At 43.8% G+C, this 23077-nt stretch overlaps 2 protein-coding genes and 1 non-coding gene across 3 annotated transcripts; 2 read left to right on the top strand and 1 right to left on the bottom strand.

Annotated features, from left to right (window-relative positions):
* Positions 1-3336: 3336 nt before the first annotated feature.
* Positions 3337-15437, top strand: MAK16 (MAK16 homolog). Its single transcript, XM_055416576.2, has 10 exons — positions 3337-3445; positions 6180-6229; positions 6322-6431; positions 6537-6601; positions 6798-6949; positions 8384-8438; positions 11143-11217; positions 11940-12050; positions 12735-12800; positions 12969-15437. The coding sequence occupies exons 1-10, from the start codon at positions 3431-3433 to the stop codon at positions 13161-13163; spliced, it is 894 nt and encodes a 297-aa protein (XP_055272551.2). The 5' UTR covers positions 3337-3430; the 3' UTR covers positions 13164-15437.
* TTI2 (TELO2 interacting protein 2) lies at positions 13586-22112 on the bottom strand. Its single transcript, XM_055416575.2, has 7 exons — positions 21112-22112; positions 19738-19924; positions 19041-19133; positions 17072-17259; positions 16853-16996; positions 14639-14801; positions 13586-13799 (listed from the first exon to the last, which is right to left on the bottom strand). Exons 1-7 carry the CDS (start codon positions 21756-21758, stop codon positions 13695-13697), a joined length of 1527 nt encoding a protein of 508 aa, XP_055272550.2. The 5' UTR covers positions 21759-22112; the 3' UTR covers positions 13586-13694.
* A 357-nt stretch (positions 22113-22469) lies between these two features.
* On the top strand, positions 22470-22574 carry LOC129549493 (small nucleolar RNA U13). Its single transcript, XR_008684589.2, has one exon. It is a non-coding gene; the product is annotated as a small nucleolar RNA U13 (small nucleolar RNA).
* Positions 22575-23077: the final 503 nt, after the last annotated feature.

The raw sequence follows: 23077 nt of genomic DNA, 5'->3' as shown, positions 1-23077 counted from the left end.
CTGTAAAGAAAGCTGATCACCGAAGAATTGATGCTTTTGAACTGTGGTGCTGGAGAAGACTCTTGAGAGTCCCTTGGACTGCAAGGAGATCCAACCAGTCCATTCTAAAGGAGATCAATCCTGGGTGTTCATTGGAAGGAGTGATGCTAAAGCTGAAACTCCAATACTTTGGCCACCTCATGCGATGAGTTGACTCACTGGAAAAGACTCATGCTGGGAGGGATTGGGGGCGGGAGGAGAAGGGGACGACAGAGAGTGAGATGGCTGGATGGCATCACCGACTCGATGGACAAGAGTTTGAGTGAACTCTGGGAGTTGGTGATGGATAGGGAGGCCTGGTGTGCTGTGATTCATGGGGTCGCAAAGAGTCGGACATGACTGAAAGACTGAACTGAAGTATATATATATATATATATTCAGCACGGTATGTATATATAATAAATAGTATGGTGTTGATAATTTATCACACTGTTGATAATTTGAAAGTTGCTAAAGGAGTAAAAAGTTTTCATCACAAGAAGAAAATTCGTAACTATGTATAGTGATGTTAACTAGACTTATGTGGTGATCCTTCTGCAACATAAACATCAAATCATTATGTTATAGTCCTGAAATTAATATATGTTCATTATACCTCAGTTAAAAATATATTCACAGAACTCACCTGGTGGTGGTGAGCAGGGACAGAGTGTTATACGAAACCAAACTGAAAAAAAGACACCATTTCTGATAGCCAAAGACCTATTATACAGCACATGGAACTCTACACAATGTTATGTGCCAGCCTGGATGGGTAGGGGGTTTGGGGAAGAATGAAAGCAAAAGTAAAAGTCGCTCAGCCCTATCCAACTCTTTGCAACCCCATGGACTATACACTACATGGAATTTTCCAGGCCAGAATACTGAAGCGGGTAGCCTATCCCTTCTCCAGCGGCTCTTCCCAACCCAGGAATTAAACTGGGGTCTCTTGCAATACAAAATAAAAAGTTAAAAGTTTGAAAAAAAAAAAAGACACAATTTCCCCTACTTAATTCAGAGAGGGTGCTGTAGTCCAGGTGGCAAGTGTAGTCTAGGTAATATCCAGCTTTTCAGTTCTTCCACATTGTTTTATACTTGATTTTATGTTATAGTATGACTTTCCTCTGGTCTCTAAACCAGTCTTGTATAAGGCAGTAGGCTAGTGAGAAAGATCACTGTTTTTTAGGAATCAATGTAGACAATACTTCTAACATACTGTTACTGAGTCCAAGCTCCTACTGCTGGCTGCAAGTCAGGCCAATGAATAAAAAGATTAATTGCTGAAGCAAGGAACAGCAATTTTATTTGGAAAGCCAGACAATGGAGAAGATAGAGGACTCAGGCCTTTTTTATAAAAAGGGAAGTTTAGGTTGGTTGTTGCAAAATTCTTGGTGCCAGAATCCTTTGTTCTTACAGCTGTCAAGGTGGGTCAAGTCATGATGTTCCCATGAGTCTCCAACAAGAGAGGTGTTATTCTCTGTTCTGCAACTTTTTCTCTCTATATGAATGGGAAAGTGTTACACCTTTAAAGGTCTGATCCTTGCAATGGGCCAGCCTGTATATTTCAGGCTATAGGCAACATCCTTTTAGTTATTAAGGAGTAAAGAAGCACAAGCTGGAATCAAGATTGCTGGGAGAAATATCAATAACCTCAGATATGCAGATGACACCACCCTTATGGCAGAAAGTGAAGAGGAACTCATAAGCCTCTTGATGAAAGTGAGAGAGGAGAGTGAAAAGGTTGGCTTGAAGCTCAACATTCAGAAAACAAAGATCATGGCATCTGGTCCCATCACTTCATGAGAAATAGATGGGGAAACAGTGGAAACTGTGTCAGACTTTATTTTTTTGGGCTCCAGAATCACTGTGGATGCTGATTACAGCCATGAAATTAAAAGACGCTAGCTCCTTGGAAGGAAAGTTATGACCAGCCTAGATAGCATATTAAAAAGCAGAGACATTACTTTGCCAACAAAGGTCCGTCTAGTCAAGGCTATGGTTTTTCCCGTGGTCATGTATGGATGTGAGAGTTGGACTGTGAAGAAAACTGATCGCCAAGGAATTGATGCTTTTGAACTGTGGTGCTGGAGAAGACTCTTGAGAGTCCCTTGGACTGCAAGGAGATCCAACCAGTCCATTCTGAAAGAGATTGATCCTGGGTGTTCATTGGAAGGACTGATGCTAAAGCTGAAACTGCAATACTTTGGCCACCTCCTGCGAGGAGTTGACTCACTGGAAAAGACTCTGATGCTGGGAAAGGTTGGGGGCGGGAGGAGAAGGGGACGACAGAGAATGAGATGGCTGGATGGCATCACCGACTCTGTGGACATGAGTTTGAGTGAACTCCGGGAGTTGGTGATGGACAGGGAGGCCTGGCGTGCTGTGATTCATGGGGTCGCAAAGAGTCAGTCACGACTGAGCGACTGAACTGAACTGAACTGAACTGAAAAAGAGCAATGGAATACAGACGTGAGGGAAAAAAATGAAAAACCCATGAAGTCAGACTTGTTCTTCCCTATTGTAATACCACTAGACCTTGCATACTGCTAAGTTTGCTAAAGGTTAAGTGACTCTCACCCAAATATCTAGTAAACTGAAGTCGGTTTTTATACTCTTCTGGTTTGGCTTCAAAACCCAGTGCTATATCAATGCTTTCTAACAGGGTGGTTCCAATTCCTGGTTTTCAAGTGCATGCAACGAAGTTACACGATTTATGACAATACTGAATTATTTTATTACGTGGTATGCAAATCAAGGCCCATCTTTATTCTGACAGTGTGCCTTTCTTACTCTTTCCATGGCCTTTCTTTTGGAAAACGATATAAACTAGTGAAGATTTTCTTCTTTCCTTGTCAAAAGAAAGAGCGTGGAAAACCCTGTTGCTCTTGAAATATCCTCTGACGCATGAATTTCAAGTCAGGACCCAGTTCCACACCAAGCAAATGCGTGTTACGTGCGGGAGAGAGGGTCTGAGGTCTTGAAAGACCGGGTCTGAGGTCCACAGACGGGCGCGCAAGCGACAGCCTGGCCTACCGCCCCGCGCGCAGCCCGAGCCCGCGTCCAAGGCCCGGCGGCCGGCTCGCCAGAGAACCGACAAACCGCGGGCTCGACAGGGGGCGCATCCTCTCGCATCGGAATCGGCAGGCTCAGGACTGGCCTCGCACGCACCCTCAGCGGGGCTAACAGCCCCAAGGCCGGCCGGGGACGAGAACCCGGCGGCACGAACGCGTGCTGACAGTCCGGGGACTCGGCGGCGAGCGCGAAGGTTAGGCCGCCAGGAGCCGCTGTTGCGAGGCCGCGGAATCAGAACTCTCGCGATAGCCGAGACTGGGCTTCGCGGAAGCGGTTCCCCGGAAGCAGCATGGCTGCTCCCTTCAATTGACCGGCCTCCACCTAGTGAACCGCGGACGAGATGCAGTCGGACGATGTGAGTCCTGAGGCTCCGCCACCCAGGTTTTGCACAGGGTGTCTCGCCTGCTTTTGGAGACTCAAGAGCCACCCGTTAGCCTCGTGGGGCTCCGGAAGCGAGGCCTCCAGAGCCCTGATTTCCGGGCGTGGGGCTCTCACGTGTCCACCCGGGTCCTTCGGGGCTAAGGGGACCTCTCTCCGCCGCCTCAGCCCCCGGGTTCAGTGTAAACGGCCCTTGGTGCCTCGTAAGGGAGGCTTTTGATGTGGTCCCTCGGAATTTGGGAGGCGGCGGGGCGAGGGGTGGGTGCCGGCGTGGGGGAAGGTATGGTGAGCTTTAGACACCAAAGTTAAGCATCCTTTTCATTCACGTGCGCGTTACTCTCCAGCCTGCTTTCCCTGTGTTAGGTTTTTCCTTTGCCTTTGCTCCACTCTGCCCGCGTCATAATTTTGGAAGCATCCTAGGTTCATTCATTATTTGTATGAAATATACTCAAGCGCCTATAGCGTGCCAGGCGCTGTACTAATTACTGGCAATTTGGTTATTAAGCCAGGCATGCCACAAAGGTCCGTCTAGTCAAGGCTATGGTTTTTCCCGTGGTCGTGTATGGATGTGAGAGTTGGACTGTGAAGAAAGCTGATCGCCGAAGAATTGATGCTTTTGAATTGTGGTGCTGGAGAAGACTCTTGAGAGTCCCTTGGACTGAAAAGAGATCCAACCAGTCCATTCTAAAGGAGATCAGTCCTGGGTGTTCATTGGAAGGACTGATGCTAAAGCTGAAACTCCAATACTTTGGCCACCTCATGTGATGAGTTGACTCGCTGGAAAAGACTCTGATGCTGGGAAAGATTGGGGGCGGGAAGAGAAGGGGACGACAGAGAGTGAGATGGCTGGATGGCATCACCGACTCGATGGACATGAGTTTGAGTGAACTCCGGGAGTTGGTGATGGACAGGGAGGCCTGGCGTGCTGTGATTCATGGGGTCGCAAGGAGTCGGACACGACTGAGCGACTGAACTGAACTCAACCGAATTGAAGCCAGGCAAAAGACCTGCTATCCTGGAGCTCTGGCGGGGGAGACAGTAAACACGTGAACGAATTAAATACAATTGAAATGTGTAGTACTACTATGAAAGAAACACCGGGGTGATAAGAGAGTAATGAGAGACCACTTCGGATCAGAAAAGATTTCTCTGAATAGAAGATATCTCAGCCGAGATCTGAAAGATGAGAAGGAACCGCCACTGGGGGCTGAGGGAAAAGCAATCAATTCAGGCCATAGGAACAGTATTGTACAAAGATCTGGAGGTAAGAAAGAAGGAATGTGGTAAAGGACATCCGTGTGACTGTGTTACAGGATTCAAGGGAAGAAAGGTAGTGAAGCTGGATGTCTTTGCAGGACGAGATCATGTAGAGTCTTGAAGGAGGTGTTTTAAAGGTTTTAATGTGACATGACATCTGACTTGCATTTGTGAACATTTCTGTCCTATGAAAGGAGAGAAAGAATGAAATCAAGGAGACTACAGCGTGAGGAAAGTAGGTTCAACTAAGGTAGTACTGGTCATGAAAAGAAGTGGATGGATTTGAGATCTGTTTTATCAGTGTAACTGGCAAGACTTGGTTATGGTGTGATGAAGAGAGGGAAGAAATCAAGGGGTTTTGGATTTGAACAGGCTGTTCAGTGGTGATTGTTTATGAATGTGGGGAAGACTAGGGAAGGTATTCTTTTTAGAGGTGTGGAATTGGAACCTCCATTTGGACCTGCTAATGTGTTTGAGGCCTTTCAGACATTCAGGTAGAGATGTCAAGTAGGCAACTGGATGTATATACGAATCTGGTGCTTAGAAGTCTGACTAGGAGATGACAGTTTGGGAGTCATCAACTTTGAGATGATATTTAAAGCCACAAGCCAAAATTAGCTCCTGCTTTTCCAGTTTCATTTCCTTGTACCTGTTTCCTACCATTCCTCACCAAACAGGTCCCATAAGCTTCCAAAAATGTTTCATTCTTTAACACTTCTTTGTGTTTTTCCCTTTAACTTCTCTAGAGCCCTTTCCCAGCTCCTCAAGGCAGCTCACTCAAAGGTTCTCAGGCATTTTTACACCTCTGTTGTGGTATTTAGCAACTACTGGCTTCTCGATGTTTTGTATCTTTCTCTCTAACTAGATAGAGAACACTCTTTAAGGACTGTACCTTCCTTCCTTCAGCACGTGCTTGAGTACCTTCTGTGTGTCAGGACTGAAATGTCAATGTCTTACATAACTACTAAGTGTACGTTAAATGCCAAATGAATATAGAGCAGAGGAGTTAGTGGAAGATAGATGATTTTCCTTGTCCTCAAAAACCTAGTACTGTGCAGCCTTTCACAATCGATAATGAACATACTAAGTAAAAAAGGAAAGTTACTATAATATATATAATATAGTTTATGTATACATACTGCAAACTCATTTTGTTCAAAATATCCATGTAGGCATACTAGTTGGTGTAACATACAAATATTTATACTAATAGAATAATATCTCTGGGCAGTAAGGTTATGGTTATTGTTCATTTGTATTTACTTTTCCTGTAAGAATCTGTTATTTGTGTAAAATAACAAATAAATCAGACTATTTTACAAAGCACTCTCCTCATTCCTCAGAGACTTTTTCTCAGTAAAGCAGGGAGCTGCCCTCGGGCTTTGTTTTCTTGGATTAATGTGGCGTCTACTGGGTGAGAACAACTGAAATGGATTTCTACTTTTGTCTTACAGGTTATCTGGGATACACTAGGAAACAAGCAATTTTGTTCCTTCAAAATAAGGTGAGTCTAGATTTTCAGCTTGAACAGAGATTCTTTCAGTTGCCCTCTTGGTAACCCATCTCATAATTTTGGTTCTTTCCCTCTTATTCTAGAACCAAGACTCAGAGTTTCTGCAGAAATGAATACAGCCTGACTGGACTGTGTAATCGGTCATCCTGTCCCCTGGCAAACAGTCAGTATGCCACTATCAAAGAAGAGAAAGGTAACTCCTCAGGTTTAACTTAATGAGAAGTACTCAACAGGTTTTAAAAGGATGTTCTTTAGTCTCTCTGCAAATAATAATAGAAGTATTTACTGTATCCTGCAGGACAGTGCTACTTGTATATGAAGGTTATAGAACGAGCAGCTTTCCCCAGGCGTCTCTGGGAACGGGTAAGACTTGGAGTATTAAATTACCATGACCACTGATCAACAGCAAAAAGGCCACATGCTTTTTCTCCCTTCCTCGACCACATCTACCTTAAACTCCTGGAGTTTAAGGCCTCAAAGAGGCCCCATGGGTGTCATTAACAGTAAAGACCTGATCATTTATCCTTGTTCATCATGCTTCCGTTAACCTGTTCGACAGGTCCGGCTTCATAAAAACTATGAGAAAGCACTGGAGCAAATAGATGAAAACCTAATTTACTGGCCCCGTTTCATTCGACACAAATGTAAGCAGAGATTCACCAAGATCACCCAGTACCTAATTCGAATTCGAAAACTTACACTTAAGCGACAGTAAGTATTGATCATTCATTTTTAAATGTCTTTGCATGCATCATATTATGAAAGCTGAGAGATGGTGAAACCTCTAGAAATGCTTTAACTTCAGCTTTGGGTAATTTTTAATGACATGCATGAAAGTGAAAGAGGAGAGTGAAAAGGTTGGCTTGAAGCTCAACATTCAGAAAACAAAGATCATGGCATCTGGTCCCATCACTTCATGGGAAATAGATGGAAAAACAGTAGAAACAGTGTCAGACTTTATTTTTTGGGGCTCCAAAATCACTGCAGATGCTGATTGCAGCCATGAAATTAAAAGACGCTTGCTCCTTGGAAGGAAAGTTATGACCAACCTTGATAGTATATTAAAAAGCAGAGACATTACTTTGCCAACCAAGGTCCGTCTAGTCAAGGCAATGGTTTTTCCCGTGGTCATGTATGGATGTGAGAGTTGGACTGTGAAGAAAGCTGATTGCCGAAGAATCGATGCTTTTGAACTGTGGTGTTGGAAAGACTCTTGAGAGTCCCTTATACTGCAAGGAGATCCAACCAGTCCATTCTAAAGGAGATCAATCCTGGGTGTTCATTGGAGGGACTGGTGCTAAAGCTGAAACTGCAATACTTTGGCCACCTCATGCGACGAGTTGACTCACTGGAAAAGACTCTGATGCTGGGAAAGGTTGGGGGCGGGAGGAGAAGGGGACGACGGAGAATGAGATGGCTGGATGGCATCACCGACTCTGTGGACATGAGTTTGAGTGTACTCCGGGAGTTGGTGATGGACAGGGAGGCCTGGCGTGCTGTGATTCATGGGGTCGCGGAGAGTCGGACACGACTGTGCGACTGAACTGAACTGAACTGAAGCAGCAGCAGTTTTACCACAAATTAAAATTGTGCCCTTTGATTTTGCAGGATTTTAAAAGCATGTAGTACAACTTGATTATCCGCTTCCTGTCTGAAAATCAGCTTCAGAAAATTGTCTTTATAACCGAAGGGAATCCTAAAATTAGAGAATTTTAAATGACTGTAAGAACTTCACTCTGGGTTCACTGAAAACTAACATTTAAAAGTGATATGAAATCCACAGAATTAATTGCATGCCTTCTTTAAGGAGGGATAGCCCTAATGCTTTCTCATTGTGACCTGCAGAGAAAGCTAGAGATGTCAGTTCTCTAGAAAGTTCTTTTCTTGTAGTTCACAGAAGCGTTAATCTTCAGCATTGTGAATGCCCTCAGAGATCTCAGAATGCCTAAACAAAAACAGCCATGTATGTGAAACATGACTGTCAAATATATGTAAAATTGCTTGACTTTATAGCATTATCGAGGATATTTTAGTATATAATCTTGCTATATTCAGGTGAGCCCTACAAAATCAATTCGTCCTTTTTTCTTGTCATTTTTTAAATAAAGGAACGTGTTTTCTGATCATGTGTTTTATTTCCCATAGGAGGAAACTTGTTCCTTTGAGTAAGAAGGTGGAGCGGAGGGAAAAACGAAGAGAGGTATGTATTGTTCTGAGAGTCACAACGTCTACATGTTCACTGAAGAGCAGGGATGAGTGAGCAGGGCTCATGAGAACGATTCAGTCACCACTGTCTGTGGACTGGTCACGACCTAGGTAATAGACAATGGTGTTAGCTGCATACGGTATCTGGTATTCTGTATCTGAAGGGCCGGATAAAATGTGGGTGCTTCAGGGACATTTGTAATACGAAACAGGAAGAATACCTTCAACAGAGATCCATAGCTCCTTGTCTGAAATTTTTGAGCCAGGGATTTCAGATTTAGAATCCTGTTATGTTTTGCCAGTCTTATATATTACATTTTACTCTCAGAGTATTCTGGTCACACACACTAGTAGTTGTGCAATGATATATAACTGTTTCACTAGATGAATTTACAGTAGGTGGAATTTTTAAAAAAAAACTTTTTTAAGTAGCCTCATGCCAGTCCGGGTCATATTAGGCCTCTAAATTGAGCATTGTGCTGTGCTTACTCAGTCTTGTCCGACTCTTTGTGACCCCATGGACTGTAGCCCACCAGGCTCCTCTGTCCATGGTGATTCTCCAGGCAAGAATACTGGAGTGGGTTGCTGTCTCCTCCTCCAGGGGATCTTCCCAACCCAGGGATCAAACGTAGGTCTCCTGCATTGCAGGCGGATTCTTTACCGTCTGAGCCTACCTGGGAAGCCCAAAATACTGGAGTGGGTAGCCGATCCCTTCTCCAGAACTTCCCAATCCAGGAATCAAACCAGGGTCTCCTGCATTGTCAGCGGATTCTTTACCACCTGAGCTACCAGAGAAGCCCAAATTGAGCTTTGGGGGTTCTGAAATTGCTGGTAAGGGATTCAGATTATTTGTTTCTCTGAACTAAACTAGTCAGTTTTGTTACTAAAGTAGTCAACAGTGATGGTAATGTTGTGCCAACCGTGGAAAATCTAATCAGGTAATTCCAGCCTTTGTGGAAGAGAGCAGTCTCCCTGTCCACCTCATGGGACCTCACTCAGGCTGGACATTCTTACGCTTGTAAGACCCGCAATTAGGTCTTCCTGACAAGTTCACATTTTCAGTCATTTTAAGTATTTGCTTTGCTTACCGCGCATCCACAAACATGTACCTCATCATTTGTCATATCCTATCAAGAAACAGCTTTAGTAATCTTGATGCTTTTGTTTCCATTAATCCCATAGAGTTCTGCATTTCAAGCCTGAGTCATTGGTCTCCAAACTTTTTTGATCACTCCATCAATAACATTTTTGAACATTTGCTCCCCAATATATTATTTACAAATGTTATTATACATGTACACTTGTGCTATAGATATATTTAAATAATAGTTTCGGATTTAGTGAAGGTCTGGTTCTCAGCAAAGTAAAATTTGCCTCTAAGGGCTGTCACAGGGGATAGAGCTCAGAGACAGAGAAAGGAGGGTCTTGCTGAGTGCCTGCATTTCGTACTTGCTGTTCATTTTTCATTCTCCACCACCAATTATGCAACACCTTTGTTTAAATCTGGCTAGCGAGTTTTCATCTTCCTTGACTGTCAAAACTTTAAAAACTTCTTTATATTACGTACCACTGACAGCCATTTGTTATCTTAGAAAATGCTGACAAATCTGAACGATGTGTGTGTGTGTGTGAGAAAAATGCATGGTTAAGTTCTGACTCAAGTGCTACACCATTAAAAAACCAGCATATATAGCTACTGCCTATCTTATTGCAAACTATTCACTATCATCTGTAGAGCCACGTAACCAAGCAAACGTAACCAAGTAGCTGTATGCTGCAGGAATCTGAATGAGATCACCACTTTCATACTGTTTGTGTAGTGTTTTAAAGAAAAAACATTTACAGAAGTTTTGACCATTTGGTTCCCACATCTCAGCAGATCACCCTTGAGGTGTAAGCGCCCACTTTACAGAAAAATGTAGAAAATCACAACAACCTAACTGCTCTGTGAGCCCCCGTCTCCTTTGTAACTGATCCTGTGCATTGCTCATTGGAACATAGCTTCAGAGTGTAACGCTAACACCCTCTGACATTTCCACCGTCATATCAATGCAGTCTTTGGGGAAAAGGTAGACTGAGGCTGCATTTTGGTTTTTACGTTTCAGTTTTGTAAAGGCAGAGATACCACGTATCGTCACCTGTAAGAAATCACTAAAGGAAGAGATTTTGTTCAAGGAAGTTTGATTTACAGTATTGTGTTAATTTCTGGTGTACAGCGGTGCTTCACTTACACATATTCTTTTTCTTTACGGTTTATCACGGGATGTTTAATATAGTTCCCTGATTTATACAGTAGGAAAAGGAAGAGATTTTAACTTCTTTTCTAACATGTTGTATCTATGGCTTTAGGAAATGTAAATGAGTGAAGGTCGCTCTTCCTTTTTGCTGCTTTTAGAGTCTTCGGGATTGCTAATTTTCTGAAATATTTTAAGTGTTCGTATACCAATTTGCTTTATCAAAGACTGTTAGAATTTAATTTAGAAATCTATTCATAAAACCATAGGAATTTTTTAAGTCGAAAGATTTCCAAGGTTTGACAAGGAAAAAATATATCTATCTGGTTAGACAGGCAGAAGTTCCTGTTCAGCAAGAAGGAAAAGGCGATTACATCTTTCACATAAAAACTTGGTTTCTTCCCTTCTACAGGCTGAACAATGAGTACTAATGAAGTAAATGGGTTTGTTCTTTTTCTCTTACAGGAAAAGGCATTAATAGCTGCTCAGCTGGACAATGCCATTGAAAAAGAGTTGCTGGAGAGACTGAAACAGGATACGGTGAGAAAGCTAGAAACTCTGGGGTACAGATTTTATTTTTTAGGTGGTAATATGCTAGGAGATATGGGACTAGTTGGAAATGGGTTTTAAAGATGTTAGAAAGAGCCTTACCTTGATTTTATTCCTGGAATAAAATAAGTATCATATTAGCTCTGGCTTATAATGCAAGCATGTAAACTACTGCAGTTAACCCTTGATACTCCAGTTTGGAGACCTTTCCTTTTTTGCCATTATTCCCAACTCCTCCTCCAAACACAGCAATTCCAGGTCTCTACAAAAGCCACACAGCTTTGATCCTCCTGCTTATTCATCCTAGTCTTTTAAGGTTATTTAAAATGAATTTTTATTCTCTTTTGAAAAGTGACTGTCACTTAAAGAGACAACATGAATAAAATATGCTTTTTAAACCTTATTCCCCCTTTGTTGGTAAAACTACATTGGTTCTGATCCATGGGTTTTATATACTACTAAATTTTAACTGATTCTGGCGTCCGTCCTTAATAGAAGTTCCCGGTTTGGTATTAACTGCTGATTATTTAAATGTCAAATATGGGTTTTTTAAAGACACCACTGGCTCTAGGCTTGAACATAATATAGTATTATTACTTATCAAACTAAATGTTCTTATTTTATCACTGAGAAAAATAATATGCTGGTTGGACAGTGGACTTGAAGCACAAGGTCAAACATGGCAAAAGCTGACCCTTGTTTCTTTTCTTCAGTACGGTGACATCTACAATTTCCCCATCCACGCCTTCGACAAGGCCCTGGAACAGCAGGAGGCAGAGAGTGACTCTTCAGATGCTGAGGAAAAAGATGATGAGGATGAAGAAGTAAGCTTCGTGTTTTTGCTCTGTCAAGCAGGATTAGATCTATTTTTATGTAATAGAGAATTTTCAGTTCCCTGACCAAAAAATAGTTATCTGGTCACTCATTTCCTATCATTTTTTATTAATTTGGTTCAGTAGTGGCTTCTTTGTTCTCCAGGTTCAGCCAATAAACCACATGTTGACAATTTAATTTTACTCAGTAGCCTTCTAAAATTTTTCCTGCAAGGTGACAAAGAGTCTTTATTGCCTAAGGGAACATAACACTAAGGAACCTACTGAAATTCACCAAGGGTTTAATCTTACTGTTACTATACAGGAAGTACTTAAGTGATAGTATTTTGGGGAAAGGGGCAGATTTAACAAATTGATTCACAGGAGACTTAGGGACACAGGTGTACTTTTCCTATTAGTAATATAGTTTTTAATATTTGAAATGAATAGTTTTAGTTGAATGTATAAAGAATTGTTTGTTCCTATATACTGATTTTAACTGGTTAAAATGAGGATGTTTTCTTTCTGATGATTTAAATCAGGCATGAGAATTGATATCCCTAAAGAAATAAGTTGATTTGGTTGCCTAGTAACCATTCTCTCATTGTGTTTTTGTTACTGATTATACATTATCAAAGAATGTCTAAGCTGAATTCTCATTATGTATCTTGAATCTAATGGTTAGTTTTATTTTAGGATGTGGGAAAAAGAGAGTTTGTGGAAGATGATGAAGTGGATGAGAGTGACATAAGTGATTTTGAGGTGAGGTTCATGGGTAAAAATCTGTCCTTTGGCTTCAACCAAAAATGTGGGGTGGGGGTTCGGATCACACAGAACAGGTAAATTATCTAATTTTAGTTCTGAATAGAGAGAACAGACAGGAGTTTGGGGAATGAATCTCGTGTCTTTTTTTTCCCCTTCACGCGTTAGGATATGGATAAACTGGACGCCAGCAGTGATGAAGATCAGGATGAAAAATCCTCCAGTGAAGAAGAAGAAAAAGCCCTTGATGCCAAACACAAAGGCAAAACACCTCTGAAAGGGCCTTTGAGGAGAAAAAGAGCCTATGTAGAGATAGAGTACGAGCAAGAGACAGAGCCCATGGCCAAGGCCAAAACCACGTGATTTCCCTTCAGACGCTTGTAAATAGGACTGAACGTCTTCCTTTTTTTACATCTTAACACATAACACTTCTGGGTTATGCTCTTCATCTTGTTTTTTAACACAATATTTGTGTTTTTAATATTTATGCTAGTTCTGTGGTGCAAAGAATCTGGGAGGGAGTGGAGAAAGCCTAAATTGTGAATATTTCTATAGCATCGTTACATGACTATGTGCTGAAGTAACAGCTTGAGCCCAGGAAGCATAAGGGATGAGTCTGTGGGTATAAATGTTTTCACATTTAAATGTTGCCCACTCCCCCATCTCCTGGGCATCCTCCCCCTTGCATGCCGCCCCCACTCCTTTATTTAGAAAGGTCCAGATTCCATTTGTCCATATTCCCCTTTCCCTACTCCTGCGGGAGTTAGAAAGATGGGAAGAGAAGGTCTAAGTTACAATGTTTAGTATAAATATACCTTTTGCCTGAAATAATTCCATTTAAAACAACTGGAAGAGAAAGAAAATCCTTTCCTCTTCAGTAAAGTAGTCCAAGTCTTAAGTTGCGTCACAGGGAGCGCCTTCAGAAAGCTGTTGCACTCTTCGGATGCAGTTCCCCACCTGACTGTCTTCACAGCTGTGGGAGATTTTAGCCAGGAGACCCTGAAACGTGAAACCAGACAGGCTTGTTTTTTTGATTGTTACTTCACCATGGTGGTTCTTTCTTGGTATCAGACTCAAAGAAGGAAAGAACCGATTACACTAGGGCAGTTTACAGAACTGGTGTAACTTTAGGAACTGAAAATGTCCTAGCTCGCGAAGCAGCAGCTTTCTACCAGCCGGGATGAATCAGATTAGATCCCAGGCTTGAAAACTGCTTGAGGTTAAAAAGCCAAGATGAATATAGTATCCCTCAATATTTTTAGGATGTTAATTTCTTTTCATGCTGCCTATAACTTTAAATTGAAGATTTTGAGACAGTGATTTATAAATTATGTATACATGGACACACAGCTGTTATATGTGATGGCTTGGAGAAGTGAACTTCTGTGGAATATGAGACCAAAGGAAGAACTCCCACATGGATAAATAAAGTATGTGGAAAGCATCGTTGCCTCTTGAAAAACTGGAAACATCTCTGTTACCTGAATTACTTACTCTACCTAAATTATTCCCTGGTGGATTACAGCCCGTTATTTTAGCTTTCTCTCTTCATTCAGATCACTAGAACAGAATTTCCATTTTGTGAAGTCTTTCGCCCATTCTCTGTCCTAGCTCCAGAAGCATCCACTGATCCTCTTGCCTTTTCATCTAAAAAGTTCTGAATAGCTTTAAAGGGAGAATAAGGTATTGATCAAACTCTGCTGAAGGCTGAAAGACTCAGAGGTAGAGTCTCGAACCTTCCTTGTCCAATTACAGACTTGGTCAGGCACAAAACCATCACAGAAGCTGCCTGAAGATGTTGAGGCCTAACTGAAACCGAGTGGCAGGCGGGCCCTCACCTTCACCCGTCCCGAAGCACAGCGGTCCAGGAGAACCAGGCAGTCGGTGGCTTCTTCTAACAAGGCGCTCTTAACATGCTCAGGTGTGAGGCTTGCATCCCTTGCCACGTCACACAGCAGTCTCAAGAGAGCCTTCAGTAAGACCACAAGTCTACAGGAGACTCTGGAATCAAGAAGAAACATGGTGTTCATACTCTGAATCAGGATATTAAAACTGAAAAAGGCATCTGGGATATGAAAGCCCTCACTTCATAAAGGAGGGAACTGAAGTCCAAGTTTAAGACCACAGAGATGGAAGCAGAACGAGAGGCCAGACTCCAGATTTCTGAACTCCAAGCCCGTTGGTTTTCTCTGCAGCACACTGCCCACCCTGACACACTGGCGTGCCCAAGAACACCTGGTTGCCCTCCAGAAGCTGGTGGTTTTAACTGTTAGGAAACAGCCCTCCTGAAAAGGGAGAATTGGGCCCTCCCTACAAGGGGCCTATTCTTTTGGCCAGAGAGCAGGAAACGGCCCACAGTTCTTTAGCTTGGATGTGGTCTCAGGCCTGGAGGTGAAAGATACAGTGAGGGAAATAAGCTTGACTTCTGAGAATTCAGTGTTGATTTAACTTTTCTGTCACTTTAATGCTAGATCCTAGATTACCACCAGTGAGGCCATGTCTCTATTCTACTTTGCCTTTCTAAAAATTTTTATGATGATTACATAAAATCGTAAATGAGCTTAATGCCACTGAGTCATACACTTGAAAATGGTAAATTTTATGTATTTTTTAACAATAAAAAAAAACTAAAAAAGCCCTATTCCTGGAGAGAAATGTGACTGGGAGAAGAAAAGTTTACATCCTTCATCTTGATCTGAAAACCATTAAGTGGTTTCTTATAACGTGGGTGCTATTCAGCACTTCACCTGTCTTCTTTCAACACAGTCGGCTCTGCGTTCCACGCCCCAGACCCCGCCCCCTCCATACTTCACATTCGTTTTCTGAGGTCTCCACATTTTCTTGACTTCTACTTAGTATTGATTCAATTTCATTCATCTGTCTATTCCAGTCACTTCTGAAATATCCATGTACTTAGTACTGGGCTTTCCCTGGTGGCTCAGTAGTAAAGAATCCGTCTGTCAATGCAGGAGCCTTGGGTTCAATCCCTGGCTCAGGAGGATTCCCTGGGTCGGGAAGATCCCCTGGAGGAGGAAATGGAAACCCACTCCAGTATTCCTGCCTGGAAAATCCCATGGACAGAGGAGCCTGGCGGGCTACAGTCCATGGGGTCGCAAGAGTCAGACACGACTGAGCGACTGAACGGCAAAACAACTTAATACCAGGTTGTGAGTAAATTTTGGAGTTCCCGGTATACTAAAGTGATCTTCCATCTTCCTGAAGCTTAGAGTTCAGCAGAGGAGAGAGACAGTAAGTAAATAAATGCAACCTGGGTACAAATGTGATTCTGGGCTACATTATAAGGAGATATAAGAGAATACAGTTCAGAACAGACATACACGTGTTGCTAAGATACTGGGACTCGTGCCCAATTAAGTCTTGTTATTTCATTCAGACTCACTGGAAAAAGCCCTGATACTGGGAAAGACTGAAGGCAAAAGGAGCACGGGGTGGCAGAGAATGAGATGGTTAGCCTCACTGACTCAACGGACAAGAGTTTGAGCACACTATGGGAGATAGTAAAGGACAGGGAAGCCCAGCGTGCTTCAGTCCATGGGGTCGTAAAGAGTCGGACACGACTAAGCAACTGAACATTTCCTGCAAGAGAGCCTTTTGCAGACTCAATGTGTTTGGGTTCCAGCTTGCTGTTCATGACACCTCCCTCGAACCAGAGTTGGAATGCTAAGCAAATGTATCCCAAATCAGCATTCTCCTGATCACACATGTTCAATGATGTGCTGGAAGTGCTTTGTTCTCAATTAGACTTAAGAAACCTAAGGGTGAACAAAGTCAAGTATGTCTACTGTAGCACTGCTCAACAGCCTTAAAATTCTAACAGGCCTTAAAATAGAGATGTCCACCTGAAGGAACTGATTATATATCTTGTCAAGCCCATTTTCACAGTTTAAAGTCCAACTGGTATGGACAACTGGGAGGTATTCATCTGTACACCATGTCCTAATACTGTGTACTGAACATACACCTGGGCAAGTTCTGCAGGGTGTATGGGTGGGGTTTTGCCCCTTAGCACACCTGACTGCTGGCTGTCATACCTGGGCCAAGTATACTGCAGGAGAAGTTTTAGGGTTTCCAGTATCTTCAATCTGGCCTCCTCCTCGGGTCCATCATATACCTCCAAGTAACCAATGATGACTCGCTCCAGCCTTTTCAAGTGCCGGACAGTTAAGATCCCCAACCTAACGACAACAGAGAAGAAGTGCTGAAGAGTGAAGCTGAGGAATAGGGCCAGACCCAGCCACTCAGGGACTCACCTCTTCACAAAAGCGGGTAGGTTTCTCGCGTAAGTCCTGCGTAAGAGAAGGCGGTGCTCGGGCTCCATGTGTGTCAGGATCAACTGCAGGACCTCGTCACAGTGTGTGGTGGGTCGGGCCCCATCTCCCTTCCAGTGCAGGGCTTTCTCCAGGATGGGGAATAAATCCAGCAGACACAGGAGTACAGCCTAGGAGGAAGTAGAACGGAGCTGTAGTTCACCAGTGTAGTCGTAACACTCAATGATTCTCTTGCAACTTCCACTCATCTACCATCCTCAGTGTCCATGTCACAGAATTCTAAAAGATGCTGGTGATAATACATTGTGTAATGTGTTACTTTATGTTTTCAAACTTGTCTACTGTCACTAAATACCTATCAACCTAAGTTGATATTTACAAGTATAATACCTACTATAAGACCTCTCCCAAAGAGACTCTAAGATGACTCTATTTGTATCCACTTTTGACTTCGCCACCTGAAGTTTCAGTGTCCATGCAACCCCTTTTAGCTCTCCCAGGATCTTTGCTTTTTCTCTTTACTTTTTAACCACCATTCCAAGAGCCCTAACCCTCCTGGCTTTTAGGATAGCCTAGATTCTCAAAACCTAAAATAATATTTTAAAAAGAAAGGGGCAGGCTGAGGTAGGAGAAGGGAGAATATCTGGCCTAAAATAAGAAACAAGGTTATCTAATTTTATGTAACTTGTTTCTTGACTTCAGAATGGTCTCCGCACCCCTCCCCACACAATATCCCCCAGAAATTCTAATTCATTCTTTATAAGCAAATATCACCTCCTTACCAGATCCTCTTAAAACACCCCAATACCACCAAACCTCATTAGGTGCCTATTGCTAATCACCTACTGCATTTTATACAAACCTCTTTTAATAGATTACTTTGTACTGTATATCTAAAGTATATATATTTACATAAATGTGTCTGCAAAGGATTTCTTATAGCCAGAAACCCTGCCTGACTCATTCAATCTTGGAACCTACAATGGTTACTGACATACAACAGGTTCTCAGTGTCTACTGGATGAAATAGCAAATGACATTTACCCAACATACAAAGAGTTCCCCGTGTCTGTGCTGATATAAAAGCAGCCCAGAAGGAAGGACACTTAATAAAAATAGAACTTATTCGCGAGTTCCTTGGTGGTCCAGTGGTTAGAATTCTGCACTTCCACTGCTGGGGCCGGGGTTTGAGCCCTGGTCGGGGAACTAAGATCCTAAAAGCCATGTGGCTGAAAAGGAAAAGAAGGAGGCCGAGGGAGGAAAGAACCCATCTCTCTCTCTTGTTCATAAATAGGTGAGAGACTACAAAATAAAAACTTTTTTAAAACTAGAACTTTTTCAGACATAAAGCTGCCCCCAAGTGATATATAATTGACCCAGATGAAGACAAAACACTGGCTTTTCTGTGCAGGCTCAGAAACATGGATACCTCTTTGGTACTGAGCCATTTTCACTAGCCATTTGCTATACTCATTTTCTTTTTTTAAATGTATTTATTTTTGCCTGTGCTGGACCTTTGCTGCTGCTCAAGGGCTTTCTCTAGTTGCAGACTGCCAAGGCTACTCTTCACTGCAGTAAACTCACTTCTCAATGCAGTTGAGTTCTCCTGTTGCAGAGCACAGGCTCTAGGTGCACTGGCTTCAGTAGTTGCAGCTCAAGGGCTCTAGAATGCAGGCTCAGAGACTGGCACAGGGGCTTATGTGCTCTGCAGCATGTGGGATCTTCCTGGGCCAGGGATCGAACCTGTGTCCCCTGCACTGGCAGGCAGACTCCTGACCACTGTACCACCAGAGAAGTCCAGCTATCCCCGTATTTTCAACTTGTTAGTGGCTCTCAGTTATCATCCGCACGTTCCAAGAAGAGAAAAATGCTACCAACTATTCTTATTCACATAATGCCACCTTCTACTCAAATTTGAAAGCTTAGAGTTATGAGCAAATCTTACAATTACCTGAATGAGGTGGTGTTCCCGTGTGTACAGGTGGTTGAAAAGGGCGTGGTAGACGACCTGAGCCCTGTTGTACTGCAGCAAATCAGCAGCTGGCTGCAATCAGACAAATTACCCAATTAAAGCTTCCCAAGGCTGACAAAATGTTGGTACGTTTTGAGACTGAACATGGTATGTGGCATTCATTACACTACTCTGTTTCTGTGTATGTTTCAAAAGCTCCATAATACACAGAAGAAAAAAAGTTCCCTTGAGTTATAGCTTACACATTTGGGTATAATCCCTTTCAGCTTCGAATTTTTTGTTCCTTGAAAGTCGGTTGTTAATTAGTCAAAGTCTGGCTCTTCAGTCTGACAGTGGTCTGTGTTTCTTATATATATATCACCCCTGAGATACAAGCCACTTGTATTCTTGCCTGGGGATCCCATGGACAGAGGAGCCTGGCAGGCTATGGTGTATGGGGTCACAAAGAGTTGGACACAACTGAGAGACTTTCACTTCACCTCACAAGCTACTAGGTTGGTAGAGGAAAATATAGGCAAAAATATAAATTATTGAATTGAGTCACATAACAGCATTAATAGTTAATAAAAGATATAAACACAAGCAACAATAAAATGGTGATATCGTGAATGAGGAATGGCCATGAAGACTCAGTCTGTGCCAGCAATATACATCCCAGAGAGCGGAGGTCACTCACCACATTAAGCACAATGTGATGGAGGCAGTGGACACCCAGGATTTTGTTCTCAGTCTGATAGTCATCTGAGATGAGCAATGATGGAGGAAGTATTCTTTCCAGATGTTGGCTCAGCCAGGGTCGAGTGACCTTTTGCAGAGTCCATGAGAAAACATATTTGGTGGCTGGGTTATTCTTCCAGGAGTCCCTAAATGGAAACGTGAAACCACATTAAGTGACATGGTGTCCCGCTGAAGCTCAATGTATTTTCTTGGACTTGAAAAAAAAAAACCAACGCCCTGCATAAGATAACTCTTGATGTTATAACATACATTTTTTAAGATTTAGATCAAAGTAACTTACAGAACTTACACTAAATACATTTCTTACCCAGGGCTCTGGGCCTAACATATCCAAGGAGAAGTAGCCAGTTACAGCCACAGCTATGTAAACAATCTGTGGTGATGGTAGTGGTGGTTACAGTGAGAAAGTCTTGAGAAGGGAGAGAGGTGGAAAGGAAATGCCTTCGGTAACATTATTACTACTATAAGGGAGCAAATGATTCAATATTCAAACAGCAATTTATAGCTTATAAAGTGAGTTTATACACATTACTCAACCAATCTTCAAATACAGTGTAACAGGTAATGTTATCTTTATATTACAAACAATGAAACTGGTCCTATTCCAAAGCAATAAAAACCAGAACTAGACTGCCTCAAACTGTCTTTTAACTCCACTGTTGTTGTTGTTTAGTTGCTAAGTTGTGTCCAGCTCTTTGCAACCCCAAGGACTGTAGCCCGCCAGGCTCCTCTGTCCATGGAACTTTCTAGGCAAGAATACTGGAGGGGGCTGACATTTCCTTCTCCAGGAGATCTTTCCCACCAGGAATCGAACCTGTGTCTTCTGCGTCCCCTGCACTGGTAGGCGGATTCTTTACCACTGAGCCACCAAACATCACTACCAATCTAATAAACAGCGATGAGTTTCAATAGCCCTAAGTTTAAATTTAAACCCTACCTTTAAATCTCCAACTCCCTAACCCCACCTAACTAAACAAAATTAAGTGGAAATAAATGGGACAGAACTTCCAGTTGCAGGGGAGTTGTCAGGAGGACTGGAAAATCAAGTCCGAAGACCTCGGTTCTAATGACGAACTTGCCACTACCTCTGGCGTGCTGTGATTCATGGGGTCGCAAAGAGTCGGACACGACTGAGCGACTGAACTGAACTGAATGTCATTTATAGCAAATCACAATCTTTCTGGGCCTTAAGAGACCTGTTATTAAACGCCTTCATCTTAGTGATGAAAAAACAAGACTCCTTTGAGCTCTAGCCTTCTGAAACATTAGGCTGAAGCTCAAGTTGATGGCCCTTATTGGCAAGAGTACTCACTTATTCAAATCGGGTTTGAGAAGCCCCATGATCGCAGTAAATCTCCCTTTCTCATCTTCATTTTCTCCGTGGAGGAATCCAGCCACAGAACCACACTCAGTGACCTTAAGCAGTAAGGCGAGCACCTGTCCAGCGACCTCCTGAGATTTTGGGCTGGTCCACGATTGCTCCAAGCTGTGTGTGACCGCAAAAACATAGATGTGTCCCGCCAAGGGACGGAGGCTTGTCTTCCAAGCAGGGCAAACCAAGGAACTCTTGGCGGCCTCGACCTTCCTCAAGAGCTTAAGAAACAGTAACGCAACTGCCGCCGCTTTCTCCGCCACTTCTGAGTGGCGGTCCCCTTTCCCTTCCGGCTCCTCGGCAGGGGCTGCATACTTCCCTAGGGCTTTTGCCACCTGCCCCAGCATCTCGGGCATTCCACGGAGCGAGGCGTCACTCCCCTCAAATAACCGATCACATTCTTTAGCTTCGAGCAGAGCAGCGAGGTCCTCAAGAGCTGCACTACTGGCCTTGCCCCGTCGGGATTCCTGGCCGGCAAACTGGTGCAAGATCTGGGAGAAGGCCTGCCCGAGGGCAGAGGAAGGCCACGCTCCGGGCAAGGAAGAACCCTCCCAAGGCGGGGATTCCCGAGGGCCGTGAGGCTCCATCGCTCAGGCCGAGAACGCGGCCGGGGATCCGCTACAGAGCGGGAGGAAAGAAGACCTCGGGGGCTGGGATTCTCGAAAAGCACAGAAAAATAAATAAATAAAACGGTGAGACATCTAGGAGGACAGCGGGGAGTGGCGGTCTAACCGGCAGAAGGGTAACGACATAAAGGAAAAGATGCGGGGAAGGGGTCTCTCTGGAAGTAACAGAGTCTGATTCCCAAAATGGAAGGGGGGAAGTTACTCTTGCCTTTCTGAAGACTTAAAAAAAAAAAAAGAGCCTAAGAAATAAACCCCACGAGCACGACATTCGCACGGCCAGCGTTTCCTGAAGCCCTTCCGGCGCGCCTGGGCGTGTCAGGACCCGACTCCGCCCACGTCGCTGCCGCAAAGCAGAAGGCTAGCTTCCGCCATTACCACGGCAACGCGCCGTCCTTTCACGACGGACGATCGTAAAGCAATGGCGTCCCAGGGTCCAAAAGGGTGGAGACGCGAGGAGTATTTTTGCATGGGGAATAACCCTCCCCTAGATATTTTCTTTCTGTTTCCGCCTACTAAGGTAGAAACAAAAGAAATATCGCGGAATGTCGGTGACAGTGATAAAATGTACAGGGCTTTATAGACAAGTATAAATAAGTAAGCCCTACATCTGTCATCCTTCGTGAAAAGTCAGTGGGCCCGTCCCTGGCGCGCCTTACTCGGCGCTGCAAGCTGATCCTTTTGTGGTTCATGAGCGTGATGATTGGGTGTTCACGCCGCTGCGTGATATGTGCCTCCCTACAAGCCTTGTTACGACGCCGGCACATTACCCGTCTGACCTGAACTGAAAGGATCGCTTATAAACACGAGAAGCTCTCAGGGGCTAGTTGCGTTTCTGTGGTTGACACTTTTACACTTAGTACGCGCATTGTTGCTTTTTATTGTGGCTTGACGTCAGCTTCTGAAGAAACACTTGGCGCGTCTAGCCGCAGTCCTGGGGGGAGGTTCACCCGCGGGGAATGGTGACGGGCCGCCGGGGACGAGCGCCAGGTGTTTCTCGGCTTGTCTCCCCGCGTCTGTTGGGTGCGGGGCCGCCCCCTGAGGTTGCCGCAAAAGCGCCGGCCACTGACGCAGGGCTTCCCGGCGTGAAGATCGGTTTCTCGGGGGCCGGGCGCGGTGCCTGGCCGTCCTGGGAGTTTGCCGGGTGGTTTCCCATAACCTCCGTCACGCGGTGGGAATCTGGGGAAGCACACTCGGGTTTGCGCCAGGCGTGGGCGGGGAGCGCGCACAGAGACGCGCGCGGCGGGCCCCCGGGGGGCGTCGGAGAGCCTGCGGGCCGCCTC

Source organism: Moschus berezovskii, chromosome 26 (assembly GCF_049115385.1).
Source record: "Moschus berezovskii isolate FMDL1 chromosome 26, NW_MosBer_1.0, whole genome shotgun sequence".
NCBI lineage: Eukaryota > Metazoa > Chordata > Mammalia > Artiodactyla > Moschidae > Moschus > Moschus berezovskii.
This window is presented reverse-complemented; position numbering and strand designations above follow the sequence as displayed.

Coding starts and splice junctions, on each gene's coding strand:
- MAK16 (XM_055416576.2), top strand. Junction 11,218..11,939: donor AGAGACTGAAACAGGATACG/GTGAGAAAGCTA, acceptor TCTTTTCTTCAG/TACGGTGACATCTACAATTT. Junction 12,801..12,968: donor GTGACATAAGTGATTTTGAG/GTGAGGTTCATG, acceptor TTCACGCGTTAG/GATATGGATAAACTGGACGC.
- TTI2 (XM_055416575.2), bottom strand. CDS start 21,758: ATGGAGCCTCACGGCCCTCGGGAATCCCCGCCTTGGGAGGGTTCTTCC. Junction 19,134..19,737: donor ATCACATTGTGCTTAATGTG/GTGAGTGACCTC, acceptor GTCTGATTGCAG/CCAGCTGCTGATTTGCTGCA. Junction 17,260..19,040: donor GGGAACACCACCTCATTCAG/GTAATTGTAAGA, acceptor ACTTCCTCCTAG/GCTGTACTCCTGTGTCTGCT.